Source organism: Podarcis muralis, chromosome 6, assembly GCF_964188315.1.
Source record: "Podarcis muralis chromosome 6, rPodMur119.hap1.1, whole genome shotgun sequence".
In the NCBI taxonomy this organism is placed as follows: domain Eukaryota; kingdom Metazoa; phylum Chordata; class Lepidosauria; order Squamata; family Lacertidae; genus Podarcis; species Podarcis muralis.
In genome coordinates this window covers 51,575,872-51,600,365 of record NC_135660.1, presented here as the reverse complement: position 1 = coordinate 51,600,365, position 24,494 = coordinate 51,575,872, and the positions used below count along the sequence as shown (strand labels likewise).

At 42.1% G+C, this 24,494-nt stretch overlaps 1 protein-coding gene across 3 annotated transcripts in view; it reads left to right on the top strand.

Annotated features, from left to right (window-relative positions):
* The window catches only part of SHTN1 (shootin 1), a 66,429-nt gene that overhangs the window by 14,019 nt on the left and 27,916 nt on the right, over positions 1-24,494 (top strand). For all 3 annotated transcript variants that reach the window (XM_028730126.2, XM_028730128.2, XM_028730127.2), the window contains exons 4-9: positions 7,537-7,631; positions 13,941-14,109; positions 15,083-15,180; positions 16,410-16,491; positions 17,973-18,067; positions 23,755-23,901. In XM_028730126.2, coding sequence (XP_028585959.2) covers positions 7,537-7,631; positions 13,941-14,109; positions 15,083-15,180; positions 16,410-16,491; positions 17,973-18,067; positions 23,755-23,901 — 686 coding nt within the window. The remainder of the gene's footprint in view (positions 1-7,536; positions 7,632-13,940; positions 14,110-15,082; positions 15,181-16,409; positions 16,492-17,972; positions 18,068-23,754; positions 23,902-24,494) is intronic.

Sequence of the window (24,494 nt, the reverse complement as noted above, 5' to 3'; positions counted from 1 at the left end):
TACAGAAACCTCGAGAAAGAGGGTCACTTTCTCCCCACTTTGCATCATATTCTTTCCCTCCTCAAAATACAACATGAAGTAGTCCTAATAGTCCTCTTGTGGGATTTCCATTTCCCTGTTGTAGCTGGTGAAATCTTCCAGATGTTGAACCGCCATGAAAATGTGTAGGAATGAAAGCAAACGCTGAGACAGGTTGAGAGGCAGTTTTATGGCAGTCCCTTGAAATTATCCTTGCTCTCTACCCACAAAAAATGCGGAAGAAAAAGCTTGACAAGGATGACCTTTTCTGGCACATTAGGCACAAAGTTTTTCCTAGCAGGGATTCTGCCACCCCCTCTGCCACCCCTCCCCTGTTTAAAAGCCTCATGAGAAGCATAAGTTGGTGGAACTGCAGTTATGAGAAAGATTTTATTGTCTAAGTTTTAAAGGTAATTGTAGAGCTTTGAAAGCATTGTTTACTTTGTTCTAAATAAATCGGAAGCAAGGTGCATATTGTTTTTTCAAAAAAGTTATCGTGGGGCTCAAATGCTGATAAAAGTAGGCCGACATTTAAGTGGTATAGTTCTCCCTGTCACAAAGATGCAGCGATGAGGAATTTCTGCCTGTTTTGCAGACTTTTGAAAACAATAAACACTGTTTTTGTGATGTAATGCCAAAAACATACGCCAATATGCTTTCTAGGCACTTGCAACTTCATGGAAAACCTACATTTCAGTTCTGACATGGTGAAGGCATCACCAGTTCCATTTACATTTTCTGGTCAAAGAATCACTTCTGTTTACTGTCTTATTGCAATCTTCCTTCCTTCCTTCCTTCCTTCCTTCCTTCCTTCCTTCCTTCCTTCCTCTTTCTTTCTTTCTTTCTTTCTTTCTTTCTTTCTTTCTTTCTTATTTGTATAGGGGAATGAAATATTCCTTTAAATACTTCCATTTGGATAGCATTACTTGGGTTGAAAAGTGGCAGGAGTATTTGTTCTCCGAAAGACTTATTCTTTTATAAGTAAAATTACTTGAAACGAATACACTAAATGCCAGCTTTTGCCTCCTTACTTTCAACATTTGTCAACTGCTGAAGTATTTTTATTTTTTAATTTTTGGAATACCCAGAATGCTAGCCAGGGGCTGATAGACAGAGAACATCTTCTTTAGTTCAAAGAATTGCAAGGAAAAGAAATCTCTGCCCTTGCCCTCTTTTATTTACATTTTACGTTTATTCATGTGTGCTTTTGCTATTCTTGCCCACATATGGAGGGTTCTAATTGGAACTGGCTGTGACGGCTGTGTGGAACTCTTCCTTTGAATATCTCTGTGGTGGGAAATGGGGTGGGGACCCAAATTCAATATATTGGAGAAGGCTTGTTTGCTTTACTGTCTAAGGCTCAGGCTGCTGACTTCTTTATGAAGGATCAAGCACATCTACATAACCAAATTTAAAGTGGGTATGATGATGTCTCCCACTGGCGCAAGGAATAAATATGCTAACAACTCTCCCCACCCCCCCATCCCCTCCACCAAATATCCAGTTTTCCCTCTTGTGTGATAATGGTTCTATTGATGCCATGTGGTGTCTGGAGGTAACAAAGCACAGCTAATGGGAGTGGAAAGCCCTCCCGTGAATAGCTTCTCAAGAGAGGAGATGACAACAGTACTGCAGCCTGTTATGTTAGGTCTCTGTCACCATAGTATGTTTTGTTGCAGTATTAGGCATTAGCAATAGAGGGTTAAAAGAAAGAACCTGCACCTCATACATAGATGACAAAGAAATTTACACGGCTGGGGTTTGCATCGGTTCATAAATGCAGTAGAAAAACCTCCAGTGAAATAGTCCTAAACTTTAAGCTGTTTTGAAATAATCTGGTGGAGTGGCTATATGTTGAGGGGGGAAAAGGCCTAAGTCAAATTCCTGTGAAAAGAAGTGGAAGGAATAGGGCAGGCACACACAGACACCTTGTGACTTGTTAATATGTGCTAGTGATACTGGGGATTCAAGAGCCTGGCAGAAAATGTCAAGGAGTGGAGTCTTAAAATTTGAAAGTAATATTTGCTCTTGCAAAATGCCGTGGGTTTTCCTTTATCTTCCTTTTCATGTGCTTCACCCCCTCCCTTTTTTAAAAAAAGAAAGGGGGGAAAAAGACATACCTTGTAAACATAGCGATAAAATGCCAGGAATATTAGGATTTTACAGCAATAATGGAGCCCATTATTTAAACGACAATATAAAAGGCAATTATATTGATGAAGAGCTACACGGGCTTTGTGTCTGTGAATAAACTTGGCCTGCGCTCAGCTTCTATTTGTTCTCCCGGCATAAACACATATTGTGCGTGATTCCTGTTTAATGGGGCCCAGTCTGTATGCCAAGCAGCTGCATTTTAGGCCCTATAGCGTGATTTCATAGCTCTCTGAAAATTGGTTCTATTCAGCAGAAGAGATAGGAGGTGGTGGTAGGGGGGGAAGCTTCAACACACAATCATTTCTTTTCAATTGGAGCCAGAAAGGTTGATGACAACATGACCATTGTGTGATAATGATAAGACCACTAAGGATCTGTACTTCTCATCAAGGCTTTCACACAACAGCAGATACAATTTAATTCACTGCTCTGTCAGCAGTGCTGATACCATTATGCCGTCTGTCTCCACAGTTATAATCACTGTCCTCCGAGAAATGCAGTTGAAATGATCTTGAGCAGTCAAAGAAACTCTCAATTAAGGCTGCCACTTCCAATGTGTCAGATTGTGTCTTATGCACTTGGTACAATTTTCACTTCCAATCCTGTTTATTTACAATGTCGGCCAGTAATTACGCTTAACGTGTCATTTAGTGAGGGTGCCCCTGCCAAGGAGATTGTTGGGTGCTGCAGTGCCATTGAGGGGGAGTTTCTTGCAGTCAATGCCATCAGCGGCTTTTAGTCCCTGATGGGATGCGGTAGTAATGTTGATAATGCAAGTATCACGCTCATCAAGTCATAATTAGATGCCACTCAAATGTGCCACTTGTAATAACAGTGTTGATTCATGTTTTCTCGGCGACTGCAACTACTAATTAGTTAAGTGGTTTTTGGTTGGCCTGCATTTGCTGCATATTATTATTACCCCTGAAAAAATGTTGAGGTTGGAGAGGTTTCTGGCCACTTAGTGTTGCTTTATGAATTTTAATATCAGCATAATAAGAACTTTGGACAGTCTTAGGAAGGGGGGGGTGTACGTATGTGTGTATATGTGTGTGTGTGTGTGTGTGTGTGTGTGTGTGTGTGTGTGTGTTCAGATACATTTTACCTTTGGAATTTAATCATAATTGCAGGTTAACTAATCTTTGAATGAACCATGAGGTCTTAAAAAAGAACCCTTTATATTTTACATGAAAAATCTAGTTAATTTTCACCTCCTACCATTAATGTAAAGTGACTCTTTTTTTTATGCGCTACTCCTACCCTTTAATGTAAAAGGAATCAGAACTTTCTTGGCTAACTTTATGAAACAACAAAGCAGCTTTTTGGACAAATGCCATGTAATCACTTTTTCTTTTCTTTTGACAGTGGATTAGACAGATGTCACAACTCGGTGACACATTATCAATAGCTTATTTTTTCTGTTTGTTGTGATTCTTCAGGCTGGAATGCATTCTACGCTACCATACATCCGGGTACCAAACCTGAACTACCTGGTCTGTGTATCTGCATAATACACGCTGGGTGAAATTCAGTGGTGTCTATGTATGGACAAAATGGACATCTGCTTGCACAATGGGACTTCCCTTTCCTCTTCTCCCCAGTGCAGCTCCCTGAAGCCGGGAGGTGCAGAAGCTAGCTCACACAATTTTGGATTTTCCCCACATTTCCAAATGTACACTTTACACATTGAATTGTACATGTAAAACCTGTTTTGTGTACACTTAGAAAAAATTAACATGCCAGGTTGGTGTGGTAGAAGACTACAAAATACCTTCTTTAGCAGGATCCAACCTATGAGCTTTGCTTTCTTGGCTCAACATCTTTAGATTTCTAGGACATTGAAGTTGGTTTTCCATGCAGCCTGATCCTATATGTGTTTATTCAGAAGTGATTTGCACTGAGCTCAGAGGAGCTTCCTCCCAAGTAAGTGGGCATAGGATTGTGGCCTAAGAGAGGTTGGCTGATGACCATTTGTTTTATTATTCTTGCCTTCCACTGCAGCATGTGGCAGAGATTATTTGCGGCATTTCCCCATGCTTTGCTCAACTCATTCCATTTTCTGACAGTATGTCTGCAGCGCATGCAGTGCTTACTCCTGTTCTTGGCTTATGACACGCTGCCAAATAGGTAGCCTGGGTTGACCTAATAGAAGATAAACCTCTTAAAGTACAGGGCTTCTGTGTTCTTTTGATTATTGGATCCCAGGGCTGAGTATTTCCCTTGGTGTCTCTGTGTTTCTACCTCATCTACATGGGAAACTACTGCCATGTGTTGGTTTTCTAGGCCCAGCTATAACAACACATCTAGGCTCTTGCGGTGTGTCTATGTATATCTCCTTTGGTTAAGGCTGTTTTCTTTCATCTCTCTGGTGGTTCAGTGCCAGATGCTGACAGAACACGAAACATAAATAACAATTATAGCAAACAAGAGGGAGAAAGCCATTGGCTTCTTATTCATTTTCGAGCCATAGCTCACAGCACTGTTTCCCCACCACCACCAATAAAGCCCCAAAGGGCTTGGATTCAAGTGTGAAAGAATCATAGAATTGTGCTTCTTAAATTGTGGTGCCCAGAATTGGACACAGTACTCCAGGTGTGGTCTGACCAAGGCGGAATAGAGCGGGAAGAAAACACATCAACTCTAGTATCCCATAACGATACACAGTACACATAAGAAGAGCACTGCAGGATCAGGCCGGTGACCCATCCTGTTCTCACAGTGGCCAACCAGATGCCCTGTGGGAAACCCATAAGCAAGACATGAAAGCAGGACTTGTGATTGCCAGCAACAGATATTTACAACTTCATAACAATATCATTTATATGCAGTTGGGTAACTATCCTACAACTGGAGGCTGCTTTTATTCTGAAGTTTTCTCATTTGGTTTGGAAGATGAGACAGTGAGACTTACGTATTCAAGGCAGAGATGTAAAGGTTATAGCTCTGCCCTTGGGCATATACAAGGGCAATCTAATGCATGCCTACTTGGGAATAGGTCCTACTAAACGCAATGAGTTGCTTTCAACCAGTGCATGCCCCCTAAATCTGTTCTGTGGGGTTTCCCCAACCTTCCCAAGCGGATTTGGGGATGCCGCGGGACAAGGAGAGGGTGAAAGCAGCAGTACATAAACATAAACTGTTTAGTTTGCACATTTTAAAAGTTAAGTACCGTATTTTTCTGTGTATAAGATGCACCCATGTATAAGACAACCCCTATTTTTTAAACCCCAAATTAAGAAATTAAGTTGTTTAGCTTTTGGGGGAGGGGGAGGGAGGTCCCTATCGCCAATTGCTCACCCACCTTCCTGCCACTGCCGATCACTTGCCACAGCCACTGCCGATTGCACACCTCGCCACACCTGCCAATTGTCCGTCAGCTTGCCATCACCAACCCGCCCACCCGCCCACTTTCCACAGCCGCCAATCGCCTGCCCAATCGCCTGCTTGCTGCTGCCATTAATCGCACGTCCCCTCCCCCCTCTGCATTCACTATCTGTGTATAAGACGACACCCAATTTTTGTCCTTTTATTTTTTTAGCAGAAAGCATCGTCTTATACACAGAAAAATACGGTACAACCCGGTGGAACTCCTTAGTAAACATGTAAAATATTGCGATGTAAATTGGATGGCGGTGACGGCTTTTGTTTGTTTAAATACTTATACCCAACTCTCCATTTAAAAAATGCTCATGGCATCTTGCAATAAATTTGGAAACAAAATTTCACCGAAGAGTTAAAGAATTCTTAAAGGCACTTAGAAAGGTTATCTTTAATGCCTCAAAATAACTTAAGCAATTTTATCAAATATATGTGTAAAATATCATAGACAGTAATGGGAAGTCAGGTTACAGATCCAGCAGTCTGGCCAGAAATATGGGTGCTTCTGAAGAATAGTCATGTGTGACCTTCTATGCCAAAGCTTCAATCTCCAAGTAAGGCTGGAAGAGAACCAGAAGCAGCTCTCTTTCCATTGCTTTCCTGGCTTCCCAACACTGTCGCTGCCACTTATGGACGGGGTCAGGGGTGGGGAGCTCAGTGTGGTGCGGTGCTTAGTGGCAGGAGTTTTGGTTGGCTGCATAGCCGCCACGCCTCACCCCCCCCCTCCAATCTCTCTTGGTAAGCAGCAGTGTTGAGATGCTGGGGGGGGGGGCAACACCCACACTGGCCACTCCTAGAGAGAACCCTGCCTGAAACCTCAGCAGGCTCAATGTAAACATTACTGAGTTAGACTGGCCAATGGTCTGACTTAGTATATGTTCTTAGTTATGTTCTTATGAAGGAAGAGAGTCCACTCTCATCAGTGTCACCCCTGAATCTTTGCATCTTGAAAACTCTGTTGCACCTTTCAGCCAGCTTTGGGGACCGAAATTAAGCCGTTTGGGACAGAGTTTAGGCTTTAGGAAATATTAAGCTTTGAAAAAATAGATAGCTAAAAATGTATTTAAAAACCTTTATTTATAGAAAATAATTGTTTTCCCTGCCCTTCCAATTCCTACTGCAGTGTAGTGGTTCGACAGGAACCTGGGAGACGGGTTCGAATCCCAACTCGGCCATGTAGCTTGGGCTTCGCCACTGTCTCTCCGCCTAATTGACCTCACAGGGTTGTTGTGATGATAAAATTGGGGTGGGGGAGCACCATGTGTGCCAGTTTTGAGTGCTTGGGAGGAACGTTGGGATATAAATGTAATCATAACAACAACAGCAATTAGGATGATAAAAATTAGTTTGAAATTATTTTTGTGTTTGCTGTAATATATGCTATAGGAAGTGGGAAGAGGTAAGTAAGAAAATGTGATTGTTATAAGAAGGGAAGGCATGAGTTTTGATGGGGTGGTGATTTGGGGCAGGGAGGATGAAGGCAAGCATGCAGAAGTAGAGGTAAAGTAGAAGGACTAGAAATAATACAGGGTGCATTTTGGGGAGAGGTGAAGCACTGGGAAAGAAGAGTTAATGTTTAGTAGGTTCTGTTAGGAATTTCAGACTGCAATCCAGTGCTCTCTCTCTTGGTAATAAGTCCCATTAAAACAGTGGGCCTCCCTTCCGAGGCAGTCTGATCAAACAGCCATAGGATCAGATGGGAATCCTGTTTCTCCTTGTATTCAAAACTTTGGAAATACTATGTATCATTTTTTACCTTAATGTTTAGTTATTTTTTTAAAGCATTCATAAACATCTGGTCCTTTTATAGATATGTTTTGCTTAATATGGATAAAGTGTTAGCTTTAAAGAAGTAGTTGATGTGGAAGTTGAATTAGATTTTCATAATCATAAGATGAATGATCTGAGTAAAATAAAAATCAGAGTGAGGGAAGGCTTGACTCATTAAACACTGTGTGAATCAAATATTTTCCCCTTATGCTTTAGTTTCTCACATGGTCATTGAGGAAGTGAGCTGCATACAGAGCCACCTTGAAATTGAGAAGACATGCCGTGAAAGTGCAGAAGCTCTGGCCACTAAGGTAAGAATATATATTTTATTTTTCCTCTGTGTGGAACACCTAATCTGAGGGTTTCTGGAACACTGGTTCATCGTGGCTGGTAAGCTTAAGTCGCATAACAATGATGCTGATCCTTTGTAGTCCACTTGGAAGGCCCGAGAAGCTGTAAGGTCAGCAGAGGAGACTGAAACCACAATCCTTTACACACTTGTTTAGGAGTAAGTGCCTCTGAACAGAGTGATTCCCGACCCCCCCCCCCCCAGTAAATACGCAAAGGATTGCTCTCTAATGTTGAGATCCTGTGTGCTGCTACTTGGGACTGAGGCTCATGAAGAGTGAGGTTTAATATCTGAGTTAATATACATTGTGGGCACATTCAAATGTGTAAGTTATTGTGTTAGATCCCCTGACTAAAGTGCTACTGCTTCGGTCCATTTCCTTTCCTTTCCTTTTAAAAATATACTGTTAAAAATTATTATTTTTTGCATAGTACTTAGGAGAGGATGCAGTTATGAAAACAACCTAACAGTGTACATCAATTGCCCAAAGAGGTGTAAGAAGCCATGTCCAGACAAGCACATTGAGACATATGTTTTCCTTTCATGCTGCAGTACCTATAGCATTATGGAACTGTGGCTTTTTAACCAAGACACCAGCATGTTGTGCTAAATTTCATTCTGTGTCACTACTCCCCCACCCTTTCTGTGCATGTATGTGTCTGTTCCTGCACAATTCCCCATGAGACCAACAGGAAAGAAGTGTATGCCAGTATACCACCCCAAATTTTGTCACCTGACTCCCTCAATTTTTTGGGTTTCTGGCTGCAAATGATTTGTGTTTTTCCCCTGGAACCAAGTAACACAGAATCAAGCACTAAATAGGTGCCATTAGTTTTCCAGTAGTGGCTTTTACATTGTGTGAAGGCTCAATTATAATATGGAAATTAACAGTTAGGGAAATGTCAGGGAAATGGAATAAACAGGTGTGTGGATGCAGCCAGTATGTCTTGCACCCATGAAGGGTGTGCCCAGCCCCTCCCAACGTGACACCCCAGTATATATGTGCAATCAGTTCCATTCTTGTCAGTGCTGAAGGATGTGCCCTCAGACAAATTCAGTGCATGACAAAATTCCTACATGGAAAGCACTCCGATGTAGAATGTGGCCCGCAACTTAATGAAAAATAGTCATATTATGATTATAGATGCTTCTGTTTTGTCGCATATACATACGCAGGGGAGTTGTCAGGGTCCAAATACGTGTGTGCAGTCATGATATGTGACAATCTTGAGTTTTATTTTATTTCTGACAAAAAAGAGCTTTATGAAACAGCCCTGAATTTGTTTGCTTGAGCCAGGAAGCAGGGAGAGGATGGGAAGTTGACTGTTTACTTTTGGATGTAATAAAGGATTTTTTGCTTTCTTTCAAGCAATGCAATATATGTCTTAGTATTTTATTTGCTCAATATGTGCAGTCCCCTAAAGATAGATTTGCTTGACTAGGTTTTCAAGCTTTTAAAAAAACAAAGCAAAAAAAGGATAATTCATTGAATGTTTACTTTTTTATTCTGCCTCCCTTCACCACTACCTCCCACATACCATTTTATGCATCTGGGTTAACTGATAAACAAGTTTAGAAATGTCCTGAGTGTCTGCGACATGAAAGAATAATGAGCATTTCAGTGTGTGAATCAAATGGAAAAGTCAGCCAGAGTATTACATTTCAGGTGATTGTTTATGAAAGCAAACCATGGAGCAAGCAAAAGGTGACCTGTACTGCTCTGTTGATTGCATCTAGGTTGATGAATTTACCAAGTATATAATTTTCTATATTCCATCTCATCAGAAGTGCATTATTATTATTACAGAATGTTTTTATCTCTTCATGGATACACACACACACACACACACACACACACACACACACACACGGTTGTGAATAACACATCTGAGCCACTTCATAATCAGAAAATGGATTGTGGCAATTTTGAGCCAAATTTCATTAGCAATGCTGGCTAGTCTGTGTGCATTTGTGCACGCCCCCCCCCTTGCAAAATCTCAAAGTACTTCTTCAGATGAAGCAGAAATCCCACCAGTAGGAAATCTTTTTTAATTTAGATTCATTAGCAATGTACTTTCTGGATATATTAACTTAATTGTTTGCATAATGATACTACATTAGGATTCATAATATAGTCAATCAACATATAACTAAGAAAATGAATTTATGACTGTAACTATCCTTTCTTTCCATTCTTTGCATGGAGTGACACACTCTGACAGCTAAGAGACTAGCACCTTCCTGTTTGGTTTGCTATGTCAAAGCTGACTCACTCTTCGACCAACCCTGGAAGGGTTTCTCACATTTTCTGTCTAGATCTTTAGGAGTGAAACACACTTAGAGGAACTAGCAGTGCAGGGTGACTGGAAAGATCTCCCTCTTTCAAACATCTAGGTTGAGGATTTGTGTTTGAGGACAAGAGTTGTGATCTCTTCTTACTATGTGGCGTCCCTTCCCAGAAAAATAAGATCTTGTGTCTTAGGGTTCGTTCATGCTTCCACTTTCCCCCGTGCCTAGAAAGAATGGGTCCAAGTGGTTTTCTGCTTGTCCTGTGCTTTCCCCTGCTCTTTAGTGCTGAATCAGAGCAAATGTCAATCTGCTGAAAACGAGATTGACATTTCAGCAGTAAAGGCTGAGCTTCCTGAGGGGAAAGCAGCAGGACAAGTGGAGTCTGGATGACTTTTTGCTATTATAAATGTTGGACAGAAAGCACAAGTGCCTTGTGTCCCCTTGGTGATTCTTGATATAATTCAAAATAAAAGTTGGACATCTCCCATGGTCAGATCTGCAAGCTGTCCTTGCGTTGTGACCTTGTGCATCTCCCAATGGGGGTGGTTCCATTTTTTATCATACAGACAGAACAAACACAAAAGGAATGGGGAATGCCACCTGTTATGGATCATGTGGTCCATAACTTTGTAAGATAGATTCATTTTCTTTTAGTTGATTGCTTGTATAGCTTTACATTGCTTGGCTGCCTTGCTTTGATGGGTTTAAAAGAGATTTAGACAAATCCATGGTGGATAAGGCTGTCAGTGGCTACTGACCCTGATGGCCATGTTCTAGACCAGAGCTTTCCAAACTGTGTGTTGGCTGCAGTGTGTAGGTGTTTTGTACGAACACTCCTTCACTCCTCCCAGGGCTGGAAATGGGTTGACTTAACATCTGGCTTGCTAGTAAAACTGAATTAGTGTGTCACGAAATGGTATGTGTATAAAAAGTGTGTCAACAACAGGAAAAGTTTGGAAAGCTCTGTTCTAGACTGCTGGAGTTTGCTTCTGAATACCATTTGCTTGTAGCTGCAGGAGGAAAAGTGCTGTTGTAATAATTCATTACGGTCAGAGACCAGTAAAGAGTGCTGTTGCACTCAGGTCCTGCTTGCAGGCTTTGCATGGGCATCTCGTTGGCCACTAAGAACAGGATGTAATACTAGATGGGGCACTGGCCTGTTCCAGAAGGACTCTTCTTATGCTTGGATAGAGGATATAATTGTTGGGAAAATGCTCTTGGGGAGACAGCGACCCCCCAGGATCTCTGAGCGTCTCCCGGTAGGCACGTCTCTAGAATGGCATGTCCCTTCATCTCCAGAGTGCCTCTCTGCAACACTTTTCATATGAAAAGTGCACACAAGTCTTCTGGCATCATACAGCAAGAAGAAAGAAACATCCGTAGATCTAAACTACATTTTATTTACATTCGATACAGACAATCCATAATCACGTCTGTGTTCTCCAAGCTCTGGCAGAACAACTGTTGCATACTGCAAAAGTGAAACCACAGTTACAATATAACATGCTCAGAAGGAAGAGATAAGACAGTCTTCCGTTCCCACACTCTTCTCAGACATCTCATGTGACTTATACTAATCACACTAGCAGCATCAGCTGCATAAAATATCCTAACAATAATTGCACTTGTTCAGCTATCTATTTTATATATCCTCTACACTATACTACAGAGACAGGCAAGCTTTTTTTCCTGCCAAGGGCTGCATTCCCTTGTGGGACAGCAGTAAGGGACCACATACAGCAATGAGTGAAACATGGGTAGGGACTGAGCAAAAGGTGGGCTAGGCCTTTCATCTATTATTATTATTATTATTATTACTATTACTATTACTATTATTATTTATTATGCCACTCTGGGCAGTTTCCAGCAAAATATAAACACTCTATAAAACATTACATGTCAAACCGAGAAGGCCCTCTGCCTGGTTCCCTGTAACTTCACTACTCACAATGAGGGAACCACCAGAAGGCTCTCAGAGCTGGGCCTCAGTGTCTGGGCTTAACGATGGGGGGTGGAGGCGCTTCTTCAGGTATACAAGACTGAGGCTGTTTAGGGATTTAAAGATCAGCACCAACATTTTTGTTTTCTGTCACCTCTTTTTCTCTCTTTCTGCAGCCCCTTTCTCTTTTTGCTGCCACTCTTTCCCTTGTCTCCCCATCCAACCTGCATGAAACTGATTCACCCATCCCTAGCTGCAAAACCAGATCCAGCTACTGTGTTTCAAGAAACCGGAGGCTGCCAGTCTCTCCCCCATCCTAAGCAATCAATCACTATTATGTGAGGACCTGTCCAAGAAATCAAAACTAATGTAACCCCTGTCTGCTACAGACAGAGATCATGCAAGTTTGGGAGAGTTTACCAATCAATTTGGGCAAGACCATGCTTGCTGCTATAACACTGTCCATGTGTTTGGCAGAAATTGTGCCTACATTTCACAATTCAAGGGTTTCCAGTATCACATGGGGTACAGCTAGGAGCAATGGAATGCATTGAAACTTTTCAGATTTTTCAGAAGTGGATGGGGAGGGACCTGTCCATCAGCCTATTCTCTGCACCTGCAGTGATTTTTATTATGCATGCTTTCTGCATTATTAGGTCTATGGCAGCCTCTTACACATCTTGTAATACAGAATAATTTAGGGGGGGAAAGCTATGCAAGCCACTGAGCCCCCTCCACACCAAGTTGCAGGATTATGATACTTGTCTCTATCTTGCATTGATCATGGAGACTGCCTGCTATGATTTTAGCAGGTGTTTTCAGGGTTGCCCTAAGTGAACAATGTCCTCATTTGTAAGGCTTGGCCATGCTAGTATGTAGTGTTTTAGTGCAGTGCATATTTCAGAATATGACAAAAGCATGGCATATTATAAGGGCTCCCAATGTGCAAATGAGTAGGATAACCATGTCAATTTCTGCTCTTTTGGTTTTATTAGACATTGGAACTTGACTCCATATTTATAAAACCTCTTCCATTGCTGATCTGGAATAATCATGGCTGCTGTGAACACTTTCCTTCTGTTAATGAAAATGTACATTCAGGGGGCAAAAACAGTAGAAACGAAAGGAATGGAGAGTGCTAAAATAAGCATAGTGATTGTCTAGCATAGTCTTTCTGTTCTCTCTCTTGTTCTGTTGACCTCCTTTCAAAATTGATTTTTCAGACTCTTTATGAAAACCTTTCTTTTTCTCCTAACCCCCCACCCCACCTCCATTTCTGCAAAACTTTTCTTTGAAATTCAGAGAATCAGTGCAGCTTTCTGTGGTTTAAGTCAGGCAAGCCATTTAATCTTGAATCAAGATGCTTACTAGACAACCACACTTAAAAACAATGCAGAGGCAGGGCAGCCCTACCATTAGATATGATGGGGCAGTTGCCTCTGGTGGCAGGTGCTGTGAGGTGGGGAGAGCAGCATTATGAATGTAGAGGATAGAGAGGTGTGTTCCATGTGGCCTGCCTCTGCCCCTCTGATCTGACCTGCTGGGTGGAGGACATTGTCCATTCCCCAAAATGGCCCACTCCAGAGTTTAAGAAAAGCTAGCTAGCATCTAGAGCAGGGCTGGGCAACCTTTGGCCCTCCACACATTGCTGAACTACAAATTCCTGACGATAGGTGGGATTGATGGGAGTTGGAGTGCAACAACATCTGGTGGCCACCAGGTTCCCCAGCCCTGACCTAGAGGTTCACTTCCTCTGGAGTAACTCTTTCTGTTGGACAAAGGGAACTGCTGGATACAACCCATTGCTCTGCTTCTGAAGTCTGAACATCCCACTCTACTCCAGCCACCAGGAGCTGTTTTTTCTTTCTTTCTGAAACGCTTGCTTGACACACTCCTCAGTCCCATCTCAGCGAGTGTTTCAGATTCATATCATTTATGCTTGGTGGCCTTGGGATGACTGACATGTTCTATTTCACTTAAGAAAGGAAAGAGAAAGGGCTTTTTTGTTTTAAGCAACAAGAGTATGTGCTTGGAATTTTGTAGCTGAACAAAGAAAACAAGACTCTGAAAAGAATCAGCATGTTGTACATGGCAAAACTGGGGCCGGATATAATCACTGAAGAAATAAACATTGATGATGAAGAATCGTCCACAGATACGGAAGGTAGTCCAGGGGCATGTGACTCGGTGCTTTGCCAGCAGATGATAAAAGGTGGGTGCTTCTGAATTAGGGCGGGGTGCCTTTTCAAAAAGTGATCATGAATCAAGTTGAGTTGTACTGTAATGAGTAAATGTTTGTCTAGTTGTATAAGAGATTTTAGATGCAGCTAATGGGCTTCCAGTAGGATTTGAAACCAACCAATAGGGCCCGGACAGAGATGAATTTTTCATCATTCATGGGCTCTTATTTTGGACTGGGTCCAAAGCTGGCTTTTACTGAGTTAGCCACTGATCCATTTATTATTATTATTATTATTATTATTATTATTATTATTATTATTTCAAGTTTTTTGTGTTTTTATACTGTAAACCACCCTGTGATCTTCAGATGAAGGGCTGAATAATAATATATCATAATACTCAGACAGCAGCTTTTTGGGAATTCAGACAGAAATCTTTTGCAGCCATACCTGAACACGCCAGGGATTGAACCTATGACCTTTTGCCTTCAAAGCATGGGCTTTACCACTGAGAACTGCAGCCCTTTCTAAGGGATGCCTGGTCTCTAAGGCAGGCAGAGAGATGCATTGTGTACTGCAGAACTGAACTCAAAACAGTTGAGAGCCTGCTACATCAGGCCAATGGCCAATTAGTTTAGCATCCTCTTCTCTCAGAGGCCAGCCAGAAGCCTGTGGGAACCCTGCAAGCAGCATCCGGGCACAAGAGCACTCTCCCCTCCTGTGGTTCCCAGCAACTGGTATTCAGAAGCATTACAGCCTCTGAATTTCTGGCTTTTCAAACTATGATGTCTCTGCAATGAAAATCAAACTAAGACAAAGGACCAGACAAGGCAAACTTGTAATGGTATCTGCATGTAAGGCACCTGCCTTCTTAATAATTCAAGAACCTATTGATGACCGATTCTTCAGCTTTTCCTGCTGGTGTCTGTCTTTGTGTGCTTATTGTGTGTGTTTTTGTCTCAAATGAAAAACGAACTCTTCCCACCACCGCTCTTGAAAATGTAGATCTGCGGGATCAAATTATATCTCTTCAGGAGGAAAAGAAGGCCTTAGCCATTGAGCTGGAAAACCTGAGGAGCAAATTAGCAGAAGAAATTGTGGATGTAAGTATTGTGTCAGGAAAGCAGAGAGTTGGTGAATGTGACGTTGACTTTTTGTGGCTAGTTTTTGGTTTATGACTGTCCACTGTGAAGTTAATTGGATAATACCTAATCCCACAGGTTCATCAGGATTGTTAACTGCTTTTTTTTTTTAAGGGTGGGAGGCTTTCCGTTGTCCGCTTCCCCTCTCAAATACCTATTTTCCTTTCGACGAATCATTATCTTTTGGATCCTAGAAAAAGGAATGTGGTAAACAATAATTTGTATCAGCATATGAGTGTTTGTGCACTCAGATGGATTGCCCTGATATTACAAACTAAACAGACTCCAGTGCAGTCCCATACTAAGGCTGAACACTGGGGCTTTTATGGGTAACCTCTCCCAACCAGCTTCTTCTCGGTTCCAGTGTCAGGATTTTGGAGCTTTGTATCACAACCATCAGCTGGCCTCCAAAATCCATAAGAGGAGATGAAGGCAGAAAGTATGACTCAAAAGCACTCTTAACTTCACCAAAGTGGAGATCAGCAACCCCCTCATTGCTGTTTGATGCTATTGTATTACCCTGTACAAATCTGCAGCCAGAGAGAGACTTAGCTGTGTGTCTATTAGCCTGCTGCCCCCTCCATCTCCCACAAGCGATCTTGCTAGCTAAGATTCTACATCCTTGTATGCAAGGGCTTTAAAATCTCCTTGCTGCGTATGAAGTACTTATTGCCACTTCTCAGCTCTCGGTTATTATTCAGTAAAGCATTTTAAGGTATTCCAGCTGTTTCTGTGCAGCTTTGGTTGGTATGCTGAGCAAACATATTAAAAAGTAAATTCCTTTGAAACCAAGGAGTGTGTCAGAGTAACTTAAGATTGCTCGGTTAGCTAGAAAAATTATGAGCAAAAAGGGCTTGTCACTTCTTACAGGCACATCAGCAAGAGCAGAAAAGAACACGGGAGAACTCTGAACAGGCCGATACCTAATGAAATACCAGTGTTAGCATATTGGTTGAGTTACAGCCAAGTTTCATGCCATGTAAATCATTAAGTGTTTTTGTTTTCCTGATAATCTCTGTTATGTTTTATGCTCAGTCAGTAGAGCATGAGACTCTTAATCTCAGGGTTGTGGGTTCAAGCTCCATGTTGGGCAAAAGATTTCATGTATTGTAGGGGGTTGAGCTAGATGACCCCTGTGGTCCCTCCCAACATTTCAGTTCTATGATTCTATGTCTCCCTCTACTACGCAGGTAAATAAAGTCAAGGAAGAAAATGCAGTCTTGACAGCTGAAGTTCAGAAGCATCAGAAGGTGTTGGAAAAATGTAACCGAAGTATGTACGTTTGCTTCATAGTTAACTTCTCCTCCAGTTTGCTTTCTCAGCACTGCCATTTGGAGAGCCTTGTTACTGCAGTTCCTCTCCTATATAGATGCAGCAAGGTCCAAATCAGAAAACATCATCTACTTTTGTGTACTCTTTTTTAAAAATCTTCCTGGTTTTATTTGAATATTATTTATAATTGTTGTATATTCGTTTTATGTACACTGCTTAGGATTTTTTAAAAAGTAATTAGTTTATAAATTATTGTAAGTAAATAAAATAAAAGCCAGAATCAGGGGAGCAAGGCTGATCCAACAGACTCTTCTTACATTCTTACCTATAGAACAGGTTTCTCCATTACTAAACATTATCAATACATAGCTCCCAGCCCCACAAGTTGATTGCAAAACACTGGTTCATGAAATTGGGGCCAAGCCTGCTGGCTAAAATTACCCAGAATGTGCACAGATATTGTGCAGGCTCTTTCGTATTGTTCTGCCCACACAGCTCAACCGGGACTTGAAAGTAGTAACAATCAACTCTTCAAAATCTCTTAATGACTGCTCACAAGCCCTGATTTCGCAACATACTTCAGCTCTAAGAGTCAGTTTTCAGAATAATGGCATAGAATTTCAAAATCTATATACTCAGTAAATCCACTGTGTGCTTGGAAGCACTCCCTCGCCAGAGCCAAAACAGCCAAAGCAACATGAAAAGACCCTTTGCAATATGAATTAGAAACTGCCAAGAGGCAACCAATTTTCAACTTGCATTTCATAAGGAAAGCTGCGACAGTGAGGAAGATTTAAAAGAGATTTGCTGGGCTCGGCCAGAATTTTGTACCTGATCTGCACTGCCAGAATATTGCAAACCAAGAATCAGGCCTAGCTGCAAAACTCAGTCCTAATGACCTGCAGTGGGCCAAAGCTGGAACTGGTTAGGATGCCCTCTCCTTATTGTCTCACTGCCTTTTTGCCCCTCCCCATCTACCTTCCAATAAGCAGCAGTGATGCTACCAATCAGGTGAGCGAGGCCAGCCCACAATACTGTTTTAGATTTTGTTTAGATTGGGCTTAGATTGTGTTTATCTGGCTTGGGTGAAAGGCAGATTATAAATACTTCTGATAAATAACAACAGCAAATCTTTGTTCTGGGAAAAAGGCAATACATGTTTCCTTCCCCCCAGCGAAGCTATTTGCCAGTCTTCCACCCCACTGCACTACAGTTCTGGGATTATTTATCCACCAATGCAGTATTTCAGCTAAAGCTTTTATGGTGGCATGCAACCATAAATCTTGTGTAATCTTGTTTCATGGCATGATACAACATGTCATTTTGAAGTTTATATATTTGACGCACTTTGTATGTGAATTGCAATGGCTTGCAGCTGATGGTCACTTTTATTTTGCTTCCTAATTTGTTGTTCATCTTTGTGTGTTGTTATGTGTTGTGGTGTGTTTGGATTTGTTTTGTCTTTTTTCTGCTTTAAATAGTGTCTGTACTGGCAGTAGAAGAATATGAAGAGCTGCAAGTAAACTTTGAATTGGAGAAAGATCTGCGACAGAGAGCAGAATCCTTTGCACAGGAGGTATGTAAGCCAACAGAATCTACAGATCAAATCAGGTTTTGAAACATGGATTTTTAAAAATGACCTAAGTAAGGAATGAAGGTTATATATGCCAAAGACATTAAATATGAGCAGCACACAAACAGTCTAGAATAAGGTGGGGGAGGGATGTATTCATAAGTAAACAAAAGCCAAGACACAATGGTCATGAGTTGGGGGAATTTTTGTTATTATTATTTGTCCTTTGCAATAATGGTCAATATTTTACAGAATTATTTTTTTTTAATGTAAGAATACAACATTAAAATCAGTTAAAACCATTTGTATATATGTGTCCAGTCAATCTGTCAAGGTTGATATATATGCCACAACTGTAATAAGACTCTAGTATTTGTAGATTGTATGTCTACCAAATTGTATATTTTAGCTTGATACAGGTTTTCTGAAGTAAAGGGCCATTTACACCATAGCGGCTTCTGTTTATTTATAAATAAATAAATACTGTCTTCTTTCCACTCTGCAGAAGGGTGTACGTTTATCATGCTCATTTTAAGAGTGTCTAGTCCCAGAATTGGACTAGAGTGCATCTGTGGCCTTGACCATATTTCTGTGACACTTTGGTGTCCTTTCGTGTAGTGCATGCTTTTGGGTATGCACAAGGGCTTGCAGGAAGCAAATTATTGTGCTAGTTAAGAAGTTTCTCATGTGGCTTATCTATCAGCATTGAATGCGGCTTATTTGTAAAGCTGGGGCTTCATGTGGTATATACTATATGCTCTCTGGGTTGTGGTCCTAATCTGTAAAATGCACTCAGCTTTTGCTTCAGGGAGGGGCCATAACTCTGTGGTAGAGCACATGGCTTACATGCAGCAGGTCTCAGGTTTGATTCTGCATGTGGGGTCGGGAAAAACCCCAGGGAGGTTCTTAAACAATGTAAACGATGCAAAGAAATAGAGGAAAACAACAGAATGGGAAAAACCAGAGCTCTGTTCAAGAAAATTGGAGATATGAAAGGAACATTTTGTACAAAGATTACCATAATAAAGGACAAAAGTGGAAAGGACCTAACAGAAGCAGAAGACATCAAGAAGAGGTGGCAAGAATACACAGAGGAACTATACCAGAAAGAAATGGATGTCTCGTACACCCCAGGTAGTGTGGTTGCTGACCTTGAGCCAGACATCCTGGAGAGTGAAGTCAAAAGGGCCTTAGAAAGCACTGCTAATAACAAGGCCAGTGGAAGTGATGGTATTCCAGCTGAACTATTTAAAATTTTAAAAGATGATGCTGTTAAGGTGCTACACTCAATATGCCAGCAAATTTGGAAAACTCAGCAGTGGCCAGAGGATTGGAGAAGATCAGTCTACATCCCAATCCCAAAGAAGGGAAGTGCCAAAGAATGTTCCAACTACCGCACAATTGCACTCATTTCACACACTAGCAAGGTTATGCTTAAAATTCTACAAGGCAGGCTTAAGCAGTATGTGGACCGAGAACTCCCAGAAGTACAAGCTGGATTTAGAAGAGGCAGAGGAACCAGAGACCAAATTGCAAACATGCACTGGATTATGGAGAAAGCTAGAGAGTTCCAGAAAAATATCTACTTCTGTTTCATTGACTACGCAAAAGCATTTCACTGTGTCGACCACAGCAAACTATGGCAAGTTCTTAAAGAAATGGGAGTGCCTGATCACCTCATCTGTCTCCTGAGAAATCTCTATGTGGGACAAGAAGCTACAGTTAGAACAGGATATGGAATAACTGATTGGTTCAAAATTGGGAAAGGAGTATGACAAGGCTGTATATTGTTTCCCTGCTCATTTAACTTAAATGTAGAATTCACCATGTGAAAGTCTGGACTGGATGAATCCCAAGCCGGAATTAAGATCGCCGGAAGAAATATCAACAACCTCAGATATGCTGATGACACAACCTTGATGGCAGAAAGTGAGGAGGAATTAAAGAACCTTTTAATAAGGGTGAAAGAGGAGAGCGCAAAATATGGTCTGAAGCTCAACATCAAAAGAGAAGAAGATCATGGCCGCTGTTCCCATCACCTCCTGGCAAATAGAAGGGGAAGAAATTGAGGCAGTGAGAGATTTTACTTTCTTGGGTTCCATGATCACTGCAGATGGTGACAGCAGTCACAAAATTAAAAGACTCCTGCTTCTTGGGAGAAAGGCGATGGCAAACCTAGACAGCATCTTAAAAAGCAGAGACATCACCTTGCCGACATTTGAAAGCTTGTCTCTTATAAATTTAATGCAGGCAAGCAGATGCTGCAAAATGTACCAAATTATTTCATAAAAAGTCTCTCGTGTCCATTGCCATGCTAACTTTAGAAACCCACCAGTCTCACATTCAAATGAGGTTGAACTTGTTCAAGTCGGGATAGAGGTACTCATCTTACCACACCTGTTGCAAAATCACTTGCTAATGTTGAATTGAATGACACTATCAGATTAGATTTAAAGCACAGATATTATCCAATAAAGGTATGGAGTTGGGCTTGAGAATATGTGGATGATATCTGGCGGCAGCGGAGCTAGCCGATCGGGTGCCTGGGGCGGGGCCAGCTGCCCGTGGGGCCTCCAAGGCGTCTGCCTTCCTCCTCCCACTCAGCCGCCCTACAGCTGAGGGGGAGGCAGCAGGCGGACCGTTTGGGGCAGTGTGGAGCCTGCGGGTGCCCACGCCACCACATCACTCGTAGGAGAGATGTGTGGCTTCAGTGTGCTGCAGGCTCCGTGGTGATTTTTTGTCACCCCCCCAATGATGACACCTGGGGCACACCACCCCTCCTGCACCCCCTCTCCTCTGCCCTTGATATCTGGTGCAGCCTGAGACACTGAGGGTGTATATGGGTTGGGAGCTAGGAAAGTTCCATTGACCTGCCTATCATTTTGCTCAATTTGACTGCCTATGTGTAAGTAATAAAGGTTCCATACACAATTTAATATGTTCATAATACAGTTATTTTTAAAGTGCAATGCCTTTACTTATCTTGGTTACTTAGGATGCCCTTGTCATTGTGCAACACTTGGCAGACATTGTATTTAAAATCCAGTATTGAACATTTGCATACAAAAGGTCAAATGCTGTTATCTGCTTCCTCCACCCCCCTCAACAGTAGAGGAAAACGCTTATAATTTCCTACAGCCATGACCTCCTTCTATAAGAATGTTGCTCCTCTCATGAGATTGCATGCTATTGATTCAGAGATATCAATGGGCTTTTTTAGTGACGAGCTCCACAATAACTCTCATTTAGATGCATTAATGGCCTTTGGGTTATTTTGTAATAACTCTTCCATTAATATGTGACGTGTCCCTAAATGGATTGAAAAACCTGCACTTATGAAAAGATTCTTATGTATAGCCTAGTTCGCAAAGGGGACTTGCTATATGACTATAATTAATGTAACACCCCATAGCTTCAGTTGTCATATACAGGAATTGGGTGAGGTCAGGGGACAAATACATTAGACTTAGAATCTGAAACCTGTCACCTGCAGAGTGTAATGGAAGATTCAGCTTATTGGAGGGAGAGTGCCAAGGAATTCCATTGTAAAGGAATCTAATATTTGTCATACTATGGAGCCAATCATATGGCAAGATCTGCTGGGTTGAGAAGCTTAGAATGAAGTTGATCTCCTGCTCAATCAGCTGATTTTAGTCTCAGGTGTCCTTAAGTCCCCAATTGTGACTCAGCCGAAAATACATCGGTGTAACTTGCTCATTCTGGCTTAGCCAGGTAAGCCACAGCTCCCTGAGTTGAAGCCATTGTAACTTCCCAAAAAGGGGTGTTCTTGGGGGCGGGACCAGAAAAGAGGAACTTAAGCTGCATCCTAAGCCCGTTCAGCTTGGTCACATGACCTGGTGACCTGGCATACAACACTGTTCTTTCTGTGTTTATTTCTTTCACTACATTTTCCACATGAACTAGTTTCAGTGTAGGTCCTTGTCTATGGAACTGTGATCAGCACTATCCATCATGACAGTGTTGAAACACCTGTTAGGTTGAAGGGCGTAAGCCAATAAATGCCAAAACCTCCCACTCGGCCATATTTTACCTCATTTGCAAACAGGTGATTGACAAAGTTAAGAGCACTGGTCATATTTCAGTAGATTTGGAAATATAGTCAGTTCAAGTGGTCCATGGGCTGTTTGTTAAAACAAGCAAGTGTCCAGATATCTGATTTCGTTTCTGTTTTTGTTTAACGACGTGTTAATAAGTTATATAAGGGATAGTAAGAATCTATCAGCCACCATGCTGTGGTTATTTACTGTGCTGGTAAACAAACAGCATGGAATTTGGACAAGAAATAATGTGGCATTCTGTTTCTAATACAGCAATCCTAAAACACATTTCTGCTTTTGCTGCACTACAAATAAATTTCTTAGTAATTTTTAAATAATTACTTTACTTTTTCTTTCCATAAACAGAAGATCCTACCTTGTGCAGAAATAGGCAGTATTGTCTTTCATATAGATTTTTTTAAAAATCCCTCACCTTCTGGTACCAGGCTTAGTCTTACATCTGTTGTTCATTAAGAAGGAGTCTTAATGAAGTAGGAAAGCAACTTCAGCATAAGGAACGAAAGGAAATTGTTATGGATTTTGTTATGAGCGCTCAAATAGAGAGACACCATTTTTAAATATAAAAGATTAATTTGAAATAAAATTTCAGCACAGCACATGTCCCAACTACTGTAGATTCCGGTGTATTAGGTGACTGGGCTTATAAGACGACCCCTCAACTTTTGCTGTTAAATTATAGAGTTTGGCCGCCCGCCAAGCGCTGCCAGGGGCAGAGTGCGCACCACTCCACTGCCTCTGCCATCGCAGCAGCAGCAGCAGCCCGAGGTGAGGCGTTTGGTGGGTGGAACTCCCTCCCTCCTGGCTCCCTCCCTCCATCCAGGAATCTGGCGGTCCCCATGGTGGCAGGGCGGGCGAGCCCCGGCCAAAGCTGTGCACCACCTCGCCGCGGGAAGGGGAGGCTGCCGCAGTTGCTTCGGGAGGCGGCCAGGGATGGAGGTGGTTCTGCCCATTGCCATTCCAAGCCAGCCACCGCCACCTGCCACAACCATACCCAGTGTATAAGACGACCCCTGACTTTGGAGAAGATTTTCCGGGGTTCAAAAGTCATCTAATACGCCGGAATCTACGGTAATCTGAACTTCATTTATCTATACCTGATCACCCAAACATCCTTCTCATATTCCTGTGCAGACCAGTGGGCGGCTCGCCCTGCCGCTCTGGGTGCCGGAGCAGCTAGCTACGCCCCTGACTTCTCTGTGCCCAGAAACAAGCCATTTGAAACTATAAAAAAAAAATGGGGCAGTGTTTGGGGGTGGGGGTGGGGACAGATCTGAAATTAGATAGTTCCATAAAGATACCTAAGGGGAATAGGAAGTTTCTTTTCCAGCTTTTCCACCATTGTAAAATAATGCCTTTTCCCTTTGGAGTGAATCTAATAGAAGACTAGGCAGGCTTTAGGGTACAGTCCAGTCCAGTCATTTGCTCTTAGCATTGACCTGCTGAGATCCTGAACGTTTCCTAGATAGAGGAGGTGACAAGATTCTGGTGTGTGCTTGTAGATTTTCCTGATGCCTGCTCCATCTGGATGCTAGATAACCAATTTCCCATATACCCGGGTTTGAATAAATGCTGGGCAAATGATCTAATTTGCAATTTGGTCATGTTTGGTAGATGTTTATTGAACAAAAAACACTGAAGCGGCAAAGTCAGCTTCTCCTGCAAAATGCTGGCCCCGACGAGCAGCTTTTGAAAGCTCTGGATGAAAATGCCAAGCTGAATCAAATACTGGAGGAAGAGAGGCTGCAACACCGGCAAAAGGTAAGCACTGTACTTTTCAGAGACTGTGGTGTGGCTTTGTTTCTGACACCTGTCTTCCCAAACTGAAGAATATATAGTAAGCAGAAGTAGCTCGCTAAGTGGGACAGAGCTTTGGGCCACTGTTGCTTAATGCGAGGGAGAAGGGGAGAGGTGAGGCAGTGGGGAGGTCAGTGCAGTGCAAACACACCAACTAAGCCAGGCATCCCCAAACTCTGCCCTCCAGATGTTTTAGGACTATAACTCCCATCATCCCTAGCCAGCAGGACCAGTGGTCAGGGATGATGGGAACTGTAGTCCCAAATCATCTGGAGGGCCGAGTTTGGGGATGCCTGAACTAAGGCAATCCAGCACCCCTGCTAGTGTGTTTGCACCATGGTTCCCTTTCCCCAACTCCTCTGTTTCTTCCTCCCAGTAAGCATCAGTGACCCACCTGTCAGGAAGCTAGGGTAGTGGCTCTAACCCACCTTGCCAGCCACTTCTGATTGTAAGTTATCAAGTTGGTTTAATTTAGTTTAGGTTATCCCATTGACATACCACTTCACACATCCAGAGGGGTCCTGCAGCAATTTACAATTATAAAATTTCAAATGCAT